This window comes from Diabrotica virgifera, chromosome 4, assembly GCF_917563875.1.
Source record: "Diabrotica virgifera virgifera chromosome 4, PGI_DIABVI_V3a".
Lineage (NCBI taxonomy): Eukaryota > Metazoa > Arthropoda > Insecta > Coleoptera > Chrysomelidae > Diabrotica > Diabrotica virgifera.
The window spans coordinates 138,067,429-138,079,467 of record NC_065446.1 but is presented as its reverse complement, the minus strand read 5'-3'; the positions used below and the strand labels follow the sequence as shown (position 1 = coordinate 138,079,467).

Here is a 12,039-nt window from a genome sequence, read left to right as displayed (position 1 = left end):
TTTATACATGTTTGACATTAGAATAATATAAAATCATAATGACGAATATTGTACATGTTTTTTATCATAGGTGTGAATGTCGGTTACATCGCAAAGGTACGTTTATTTCACGTAATAATCACGAAACAGAAATAACTTCCTTTGGTTAAATTTTGAGAAATATTTTTGAAAACAAAATTTTACAACGGTGTTGGTTAAATACGTATCGCTTGAATTTTACTCCCTGTATTTTATGGACGTCGAAAAATTAGATGTATTCCACGTAAAGTAATGTAAATAATACAATATTTAAACAAAAAGTTTATGATTTCGCTTTTAAAATCATTTAGCATAACTATTTCAATCCAACCTTGATTTGAAGCTATTTTTGCTATTTTTTTTTCTTTAAAAATATCACAGCTAAAATGATGTCGAGTCTAATTTTCAAATCGCGCGCGGTGATGACGTACTACCAAGCCTTTCTCCTCCTTTAAATACTATCACGTGACCACGATACGTGATTAACATAGTTGGTTCGAAAACTAAATTAATCGATTTATCGAATAATAGATACGTTTCGATAGGATTATTTTTTTATATTATTCTGGTATTGAAATAGATTTTTAGTAAGACCAATTAGGTAATAGCAGAAGAAATTTAAAAACAAAAAGAAAATATGTAATACTAATTTAAAGTAAGTAGAATAGTTTAACTGTAATTTAAAAATAATCGATTTTTATAATCGATGAGCATAACCTCTAATTCTCTAATATCAGCTTCTCACATTTCTCCTCACAACAAAAAGTGAAAGTGAAACGTGAAGAGCTTTATTTCCCTCGTTTTATTTTAGGCGGGTTTATTTATAATAATGCCTTTCGTATTAACGTTTACCTCACTGCTCGAGGGTTGAAGTGTCGTCAAAATAAAAAGTGACCTGTGTTGTGTTTTGTGTTGGCAAATTTTTTAATGCGTCTTTAGGTCGGTAGCATTTTTGGTTCATTATCTTGTATAATAATTATACAAGACAAATGTTTTAAAGTCTCTAAATTCTACTAAATAAATACATTGTTAATACTTTATAGGCTTGTTTTATTTATGTCATATGAGGATAATAATTACATGATTAGTAAGTTAATTAAGGTCGAATTATTTACGTGAACCGAAAGATATGTTGATCAACACGTATTTGCAACGTGAATTTCCCGAAACATTTTATTGGTATTTAAGGTGAATAACACGTCTATTGAAGACGAGTTATTCACGTAATTTAAAGACGTATTTTCAATGTGACATTCCAACCAAATTTTCACGTGAAATTCACGTAAGCAATTTACGTATATTGGTGACAAATGTACCAGAAATTCACGTAATTAACACGTCGGTCTGTTTGCTGGGTTGTAGAAGCAAAGTGAAAAAGCAAGTGTAAATGTGAAGCAAAAAGAAATTGAAAGAGCCATATGGACTCGCTCCTATAGAACATTACCGAAAATCGTTTCTAAGGCCACAAGTTGATTTGGTTCGCAAAGAATTCGATCAGAATGTAACAGAAGAAGAACCAATTCAGCACCTATAAGATTGCCTATAGGACGTGGTTGTATGAAAAAGAAGAGTTTACTAGAAAAGTTTGAGCTAACTGAACTGAGCGGTTTGAGACATATCTAATACAAAGTTGTGGTTCTCACTTGATATAATGTTTGAAGAAGCGGTTAACTAAGAAGCAAAATTCATTTGCAGGTTGGTTAAAACGAAGAGAAGTGTGAGACGATGATTTGCAACCCTTACTGTGAAACGAATGAATGCATGAATGAATGAGTAAGGTGAAATCAAGCAGTCTACATAGAAATTATGTTGTTTAACCAACGCGAAATGATCTTAAGGCCTTTTAGTCAAACAAAAGACGAACCTGTATATAAAATTGTGAAAACCAAAACAAAAGAAACATTATTTAACACTTTGAATAGTAACCCTAGAGTGATATGTGGCACCAAAGGCTAGAGTTAACGAGATTACGAAGAACGTAGAAAGTAGAAGTAATGAGAAAATGATTGAATACGAATAGAATGAGTAGAACAAAACTGAATGAATTAAATTGAGATGAAGCGGTGCGATGTGTGAAAATTTCAATAAAAATGGTTTCGAATTTATCTGCCCGTCTACGAATAATTCAAAAATATTGACTTGCTGCTTGAATGTGAGTGTCTGTTTCAATCTAGGGTGTGCTGCTTGGAGCGAAGAATTGGAGGTGTTTATTTTGCTCAACATTGCGAGATAAGAAGTAAGAATGTATGTAAAAGCGGCAACGCAGTCAAAATTAAACAACGCAAACCAACGAAAAATGAATAAATGCTCTAGAATTGAATAAGACAAATTATACTATTTGATGTGAGACACAAATAATCGCACATGAGTAATAATATTATTGCCAATAGAACCAGTATAATAATATTATACCAATAATACAAGACATAGCAACAAATAGATAAGTACAGTAAGGATAACGAAACAGGTACAGATAGAATCCAAATAATTGAAGAAGAAGAACGTGTAAGAAAAAGTATGCGTATAATACCAGATTGAATAAAAAATAATCACTTAAAATCATATAGCACAATAAATAACCAATGTTGTATTATTAAACAATGAATGATAAATATAATAATAGAAAAATCAAAATGTTTATATAATCAAATAATTATGTAATGTAATCAAATAAAATTGTTAAACAGTATGAACACACTTAATTATGTAAATTAATTAGATGTAATTGAAATATGAATAGATTTTTCGAAGGACCGTTTAATTGATATTAAGATATTGATGAAGTAAAACAAAGGATGAAATAACTATATTAATTAATTAAAAATGAAAATCCTGGCTCGATAGTAACCAAACTGAAGCGTCTAAAGTCTTCTGATTGATGAGTAATGGTCGCTGGGTTTAATTAGTTAGGTAGTAGAGACAATGGACTGTTTAGATTTGTAGAGATAAGATATATATGGGCATTTAGTATAGCAAAAATGAATAAATGTGTGTGTTTGTACGCAAATGTGAAAAAGTTGACCTGGCTATATGTTCATAAATTGTATCAATGTTAGAGAAAATATCGCACCTACCTTTAAAATGGGTGTAATTGGCCAGTATCTCCAGGATTGGGCAGCATCTCCATGACGGAACGGCCACCCGGGTGGTAAACTAGGCAAATGTGTCTCGTTCGACGTAGAATTTCGTACTGACTTTTTGTCGTCTTTTGCGGGGCCGAGGAGGTAACAGCCCTTAGCTTGGGTCATAAATTATTGACGCATGTGGTGCTTTGAAAGGCATTAGTGTCAAAGATGCCTTTGTGTTAAAAGTAAAAGTGCGTTTTCTCTGAATATCTGCTCAAAATATGATACAGCCAGTCATTTTACAGGGCAGTGTTGTAAAATACAAAATATAGGGTGAATATCAAATAAGATTATAGGTTTTAAAAGGAATTAATCGTATTACATAATTAACTAGTCATATGCTTAACTATAAAAAACTAATAAACTAAAATACTAAAATACGTTGCATACTTTCCCAAACATTACCTTTAAAATATGCTTTAAAATGACTAAAACATATCCTGATCAAACCTAACCTAATCAAAAATAATATATGTAAACAAGTTAATAACTGAAAATTAAAGTGACCTAGAAAGTGTCCTTTCTTAAACAATGCTAGTACCATTCAAATATTCTTTAATGACTAAAACATAACCTGATCAAACCTAACCCTAATTTTGTCTAATTTCACCTTAAATTTAAGGTCGCTTTCACCTAGACAAACACTCAAATAATTATACTTAATTAAATTAACACATTCTATATTTCTTTAAGGAATTATAATTTTTTTAAATAAGGCAACATTGCAGAATTAACTGCGCTCAACCCATGCTTAAACCAAATATACCCCAAATGCGCAACTGTCATGGCGGCCATATTTTGAAAATATCAAATTTTTAAATGAGATAAATACAAAAATTAATGCTGAGCGCACTTATTTGAGAATTTTAAATTAATGAAAAAGTAAGGCAGATATCATATATACACACTAGACTCGTGGGGGGAGTGGGTCAATACCAAATAAATACCCTCAGATCTATAGAAATAAAACATTAAGACGATGAATAATATAGTTTATCATTCGATAAGGGCTTCCTTTTTTCCAGAACTCTCGCATTTCTTCTCAATTCGTTTTCACGCACGAACAGCCCAAGATCTGTATTTTTGGGCCATAATTTATTATTTGTTAAATCGTAATCAAAAACACCATATACAAACTTCACGAATTGTTAGAACGTTGACCTCCAACTACACTAGCGCTGCCAAGCGGGATCAAATGCGTACATAGCTGCCATTGTTTGGAGCCAATATAAGCTCCTCCCAATTTTGTGACATTTGTGATGTCAGACATAGGCTGTCCATTGACAATGAATTATAGGGCTTTTCATCGATTGTCATTTGTTTTGAGCTTTCACGGATTATACGAGACATGACAGAAGCTCGAAACAAATGACTGTGAATGAAAAGCCCTATATATCCCTTTCAGGCCTGAATTTTTTTTTGAGTGAAAATGAAGTTTCCCTTTGAATAAATACGATATACGGTATCTAAAAAATGTGTAAAAAATGCAGAAAAAAAAAATTCATTATTTGATTCTGTCACAAATGACATGTCACGTTCGTGCGCTCTGGGCTTATGTTCTATGAATGCAGGATCGTAAGTGTATGAAAAAATTCATTAAACGTAAAACACCATTAGGGCCAAATAAACATTATTTTTATAATTGTTTAATATGCGATTACATACTAACTAAAATAGAACAAACATTTTTTGCTGAAATGACATGTCTTTCCATTGCCTCCTTGCTGAAGAAGAGTTCGTTGAAGGAACAGGTTCTTCATTCAATACAGGTTCTTCTTCTAATACAGTTTTCTCAATATCGTCGTCATCGGTGTTATTTTTAAACATTTTAACGTCAAAAGCAACATTATTTTCGCCATCTAAATCTTCTATTTCGGACTAGTTACCATCATTTCACACCTCTAGAGCCAGATCGTGGGTGAGAGGCACACCTGTAATTAGAAAAACTACTTTTATCATTAAAATGTAGGAAAATTAATAAAAAGTCACAATAAATATTTAGTATTTTAATTTCCTGCTTTGAAAATTGAATGTGTGACGGCAACTCACTATCGTGATATTCAAATTTTACGGGACAAGGTCTCTACAAACAAACCAATAATGTCTTAAATTTTGTTTATAATCTTGAAGTTGAAACTTTATCTATACCACAACCCCGTTACAATAACATAAACACTTATAAAAAACAAGATATCTTTTACTTACTATCGGTTTTGTCGTCAAAATACACAGCCTTCTTTAAAGGGTATTCTATTGCAAACTAAGCGGGAATTCGTTAAATAATTTCAGTTTCTCTGATAATACACGATAGACACAACATATTGATATCATCTTTCCTAGTAAAAATATGTTTATTTTGATATTGATACCCACATAAACATGAGCTCACGATCGTGTCAGCCGGTCACGAAAGGGTTAAGAAAGTTAAAATATTTCTCGGCTATTCTCGCACGATCGTTTCTCGTATCCCCTCCAAGTATTTGCACACTGCGAATACAATTGTTGTACACACATACATAAATTGTTAAAAACATGCAAATAAATCCGTTTATGTTCAATGTTCTACAATTCTACAAATGTATTTTCTTTTCGTTAATTTAAAAAATAACTTTACTGTATTTTGCCTTTTGAAATAAAACTCTGAGAATGCAATAAAACGACACTACCTATGAATCACTAAACAAAAATAATACTAAACAGATAAGAGCGATGTTTTAGTATTATTCAAAACAAATGAAATTCTGGAAATTAGCTAAAAGGGTTTTATTATTTACAACGAATAGCACAAGCTGTTGAAGTATTAATACATATATAAATTAAATATTTGTTCAAAAAGAATAGATTTTGCAAAAAAAAATTTTTTTTAATCTATGGTTTACTTCACCAAACTTTTAATTCATAGTCAAATTTGTTTTTTTTTATAAAAAAATTAAGTAATCGTGTGGGGAAAAAGTAAATATGGCATTTTAATTGCCTATTTGTGTAATTTGTAAAATTATTATTAGTTTTCAAAAACCATATACAGGGTGAAATTTTTTCTAAGACCAAAACGAATTAATTTTTTAAATCCGGGCCCGATTTTTTCCTAGTTTGAATAAATCAGTTGATTGGGTGGTAACTTATAGTTGATTGGGTGGTAACTTATAAATTAAATATTTGTTCAAAGAAAATTAATTTTTGTAATAAAAGTTAATTTTTTTAAATCTATGGTTCACTTTACCAAACTTTTAATTCAGTCAAATTTGATTTTTCTATAAAAAATTAAGTAATCGTGTGGGAAAAAAATATGACATTGCCTATTTGTCTAATTTGTAAAATTCTTATTAGGGTTTTCAAAAACTGTATACAGGGTGAAATTTTTTTCTAAGACCAAAACGAACTAATTTTTTAAAGCCGGACCTGATTTTTTTCTAGTTTGAATAAATCGGTTGATTGGGTGGTAATAGTGTAACGATTGACCAAAATAAGAGACGCATCGATCTTACTGGTAAAAAATTATGACGATACAAATTTCTGTAAAAATTAACAACTCGCCCTGTATATTATTAAACAATGGGAGCACACTTTTTAATGGTCATCTGTTATTCCCCATAGGTGCCTCCATACGAGGTAGGAATATGTACAGTTCCTCACGACTCACCCTGTAGTAGTCCTTTAATCAAAACAATTTCGTTAGTGACCTTTTCATCGGAAATTTCTCGTTTTAAAAGCTCCCAAATATTTTCCATCTGATTAAGGTCAGAAGTTAAACAAAATATTAAAAAAATATAAATATGTCATATTTCAAATATTTTATTGCTGTTATAATGTGGCCAGGGACTGTACATTGTAAATCCTAAATCATGATTTCCTAAGTTTATACATTAGGTCTGTTCTAGCATCAGTTTCAAACGGTTTGAAACCATCAGCAAATAGTGGACCAGCGCGAGTAGAGGGTATAGCACTGGTTACTGTATTATGTTCTCTCACAGACCAACTGTTTGCTGACGGTTTCTGACTAGTTTGACTGTTTGCTAGAACAAACATAATGTAAATTATGATTGGGAGTGCTCCTAGTAGCATTTAACGTGTCTTGGTTTGTTTATTTTTACTGCATCTTGATTGTAAATTTAGTATAGTATTATATAATATTGACATATATTACAGTAGTTTCGTCTGTGAGTGGGTGAATGCACTATTTTTCAAACTTTTTTAGCAAAATCGAATACTGATGAACATAACAAACTTCTCGACGTAAACGTAAAATGAAATTCTTGACTTAGAGACCACTCTGGTTTTCAACGGCTCATATTACCACCTATAATGTAGCTTACCTACTGATGGAAAATAAATAAAACACTACAGGATTTACTACAAAAAATGGTTTAATGAGGGCTGCATATTTACAACAAAATTGGATGATTTCAAAGGAAATAAATACGTTTCCAGCTTAAAAATATTGATCACATTAAAACTAAGAGTTACACCTGGAATAAAAGAAACTTTCACAAAATCTTATGACGTCAAGAAACATAAAATATTATACTTATATTTAAGAGAAATTGTTACGGTTGATCTGTTAATGGATGTATAACAACTCCCGAGATACATTAAAAAACTAACTTAACATTACAAAGGAGGTGGTTTGGGGATTAGATGAACTTGTTTATTTCTTTGCAGCCTTTGAATTGTTTTTTACGGGAGTTTTGCCCTTGGCGTTAGTCGCTGATTTTGCTTTTTTGGCTTTGGGTTCATCTTCATCCTCATCTTCCTCCTGAAATATAAAAAAATATTGGTTCTAGAGGGATTGGGGCTCAAGTCACACCTTTACTTTTCCATTCGATTTCCGTTTTTTTATGTTCGCCTAAAAAATGGTAATCCCCTATCAATAAAATAATTGGCTTTACAAACAACCACTCTTTATTAATTGGCTGTACTAAAATCTTATGAATATAATAATATAGCACTTTCAATAAAACTTGGGGCATTGGGCCCACACTTTAAAAAATTATTACCTCCCTCATGAGATTTTTTGTAATCAGTTATTCATGTCGTGTTAGACAACTTCAATTTTAAAAAATTTTCAGGATGGGGGTGTTTTATAAATATAGGTTTCTAAACTTTGGTGTCAGATAACTGACGTAAATTAATCCCTTAAAAAATAATTATCCTAGGATATTACCAGTAAATTTAAGTATTTTTATTAAACAACCATGACTCAAATGATGACTCCACTGTCATCAAAACAAGTCATAAAATTTATACCCTCACAGCTGATATTTGCAGGATTGTTTGATAAAAATATTTACAATTAACTGGTAATATTTTCTGACAAATTTTTAAGGGCACTCCAGTTGTTGGACACACCAAAGTTATGAAACCTCTATAGTTATAAAACGCCTCCCTCCCAAAAATTTTCCAAAATATCTGACTCATAACTTTGAATAAAAAACATCTCATGAGGAAGGTAATAAAAAGTGTGGGCCCAAGACCTAACAAAGAAAAAAGTAAATACAATGGGGATATGTGACTTAAAAATACTAAAAAACAGCTAAAACGTTCCAAATGCCAAATGAAACAAAATAAAAATATGTGCACAATTTCATTTTAAATACATCTTCACACTTTTCAATACATTAGTGCAGCCAATATGCGAAACAATTGTCCATTTAATGATAGAAGCATATAATTTGGACCACATATATTACACACATAAAGGTTCAAATTTAGATATGAGGCTATCTCAGATTTTTTCCTTTTACAAAAATGGCGGACATTCAAAATGGCGACTATACATATGAAGAGTACAGGGGAAAAACAAGGAATGTCGCATTTTATATATATTGACATAAACACCAATAAAGGTTTAATTCTTATGATATCTAAAAACTACTTAGGAGATTCTTAGCAGAATTTTAGCAATTATTGGTGTATAATCTTAATATAATATTAATCTATATTAAGTTATTAATTTAATAATGCATAAAAAACAGCTAACATTCCTTATTTTTGTCCAGTGGCGTGCGGACAATCATCCTAATCCTTCGCCTGGATACAAATTCTTAAAAAATTTATATACTTATCTTTCTGGTTATTGTTCTGAATCGATAATCTAGTCGATAGTACTCAGTTTTTGCTACCACATGGCGAGAAAAGCCAAAATTCATGAAAAAGTGACATTCCTTGTTTTTCCCCTGTACTCTTCATATGTGACTAATAGCATGATAACTTTTGAACGAGACGTTGATTTCAACCAAATTTGGTATATACCTAGGTTATTTTTTTGATGTATAAGATCGAGGTCTTGAACCGGAAGTTACCAAAAGTTTTATTTTCCTGGTTTTTATATATATTATATATACTAATTTTTCAAAAAGTTATACTGCCAATGAAAAGAGCATAAAAATATTTTTTAGGCAATATTTTGAACTTTTTGGTTATGTAATACCATTTAATAAATGCATAACGTATCTTTACATGTACCTATGTGCGGCAGGTTCATTTTGAATGTCCGCCATTTTCGTAAAAGATAAAATCTGAGATGGTCTCATATATAAATTTGAACCTTTCTATGTGTAGTGTGTGGACCAAATTATACGCTACCAATAACCCTTAAACGCCCAAGGGTGGGTAAAAAATGTCCACCTAATGCGTATTCCCCTGTAACATATTTATTACGTGTTTAAAAAATTTTAAAAAATTATTTATTGTTAAAAATACAGCCCTTTATCGGATATTAATTTGGTATTACCGATATTTTTGAAAACAAAAGTAATATCTTGAGTTAAATATGGGTGGGCATAAAAAGTACACCCTTGGTAAAACTTGTTACTAAAGGTTTCTCTGCAATTTCTCGTTGGTAGGAACATAATCCATATAATTATCAACGTATAATTACATTATTGACATAACTATCTTCCAATGAGGAGGCTGAAAGGAAGAATGTGGAGAAAATCGACAAATTTGAATTAATAGCTTTTACTGTGTTATGTTCGTGTAAAACTCCCTTAACCATGAATGTAGGTTGGTACTACTGTCATCTGAACGACAGCTGTCACAGACTTAATACTGCGAAGAAAATGGAAACCATGTGCATAATTCTTTAAAATAAAGTATTTTACATCGAGTATTATTTCATTACAAATACTTACGTCCTTTAAGTACAAAGGACTTGACATTTGGCGACGAGGATAATGGATACAAATATTACAGACACTACATCAACTACAACGTTCCAACTACAGCCGGTACAAACACGAGTTCCTCGACTACAACTGCGATAGTTGCACCTGCTACAGCTCCAGTAATGTCTACACAAGTTTCTACATTCCAGTTTTCCGTTGAACCTTTTAACCAGACAGCTACAAAATGGTCCAGGTGGGTAAAACGGCTGGAAGGAGCATACAAAGTTTTTAAAATTCCAGAGGAAATGAAATTGCCCTATTTACTACATTACATGGGGTCGGAAGCATACGATACACTGTGCGATAAACTAGCTCCAGAGGTCCCTGAAGACAAGTCATATGAGGATACAGTTAAGTTAATGGATAATTTTTACAACCCTGCACCACTTGAAATTGCTGAAATATTTAGGTTTCAATCAAAAAGACAAGCAGAAGGCGAAAGTATACAAGAATACCTACATTCTCTACAGAAACTTGCCATAAACTGCAACTTTTCCACATATTTAAAAAGTGCTATACGAAATCAGTTTGTTTTTGGTTTACAGTCAAAGAGGATTCAAGCCAGACTATTAGAAACAAAGGGATTGGACTTGGACCGAGCCGTAGAAATTGCAGCAAGCATGGAAACTTCAGAAAAGGATAGTAATCAATTTTCTCACAACAATAATTACAATCAGGCTAGTATAAATGTTTTAAATGCGAAAGCAAAAAGTTTTCATAAAAATACAAACACTAGTAAATTTAATGATAATAATACAGTAAATAATCATAGTAGCTCTCCTAATAATACTTTTACAATGTCAAATAACCATAATAGGGCTTGTTATAGATGCGGAGACACCTCGCATTTAGCCGATAAATGTAATAAAAAGCATTTAATCTGTAACTTTTGTAAAAACGTCGGACACATTCAAAAAGTTTGTTTAAAGGCACAACAAAATTCACACAGGCAAGTAAATTCAGTAAACTCTGCTCAAGAGGTCTTAGAAGTAAATGCTGGAAATTGCAAAGATAAATTTTTTATAAATTTAAAAGTGAATGGTAATATTTTAAATTTTGAAATTGATTCTGGCGCTGCTGTTACAATCATAAATAAAAATATATTTGAAAAATATTTTCCTGCATTACAATTACAAAAATCGGATGTTAAATTAACTACATACTGCAAAAATAATTTGAATGTTTTAGGTTTAGTTTCAGTGGAGGTTGAGCACCAGGAATTAAAGCACACTCTAAAGTTGTATGTGGTGGATGGTGATGGCTACTCACTGGTTGGTCGAGAGTGGATACATGCTCTGGAAATCAATTTACATCAGGTAAATACAATTCTACATGAAAATTTTGAAATTGCAACTTTGTTAGATAAATATAAACATTTATTTGAAAAGTCAGTTGGTGAAATAAAAGGGTTAGAGGCTGAAATTTATCTAAAACCTGGTACTAAAGCAAAATTTTGTAAGGCCCGTCCTGTAGCTTTTGCATTACGCCCTAAAGTTGAGGCAGAATTAGAGTCCTTAGTAAATCAGGGAGTCTTAAAGAAAGTAGCATTTTCGGACTGGGCAACTCCTATTGTTCCTGTAGTTAAACAAAATGGGGACATACGCATTTGTGGTGATTTTAAAATCACATTAAACCCTTGCATTGAAGTGGATGAATACCCTTTACCTACACCAGATGACCTACTTTCCCAATTAGCAGGTGGGGACAAATATACAAAAATAGATATTACGAAA

General features: G+C 31.6%; 1 protein-coding gene across 2 annotated transcripts in view; it reads right to left on the bottom strand.

Annotated features, from left to right (window-relative positions):
* Positions 1–7,489: 7,489 nt before the first annotated feature.
* The window catches only part of LOC114333249 (nucleoplasmin-like protein), a 37,657-nt gene continuing 33,107 nt past the window's right edge, over positions 7,490–12,039 (bottom strand). Inside the window, exon 5 of one of the 2 annotated variants that reach the window (XM_028283112.2) lies at positions 7,490–7,986. In XM_028283112.2, coding sequence (XP_028138913.1) covers positions 7,942–7,986 — 45 coding nt within the window. In that variant the 3' untranslated portion in view covers positions 7,490–7,941. The remainder of the gene's footprint in view (positions 7,987–12,039) is intronic. The other variant, XM_028283110.2, reaches the window with a different exon arrangement.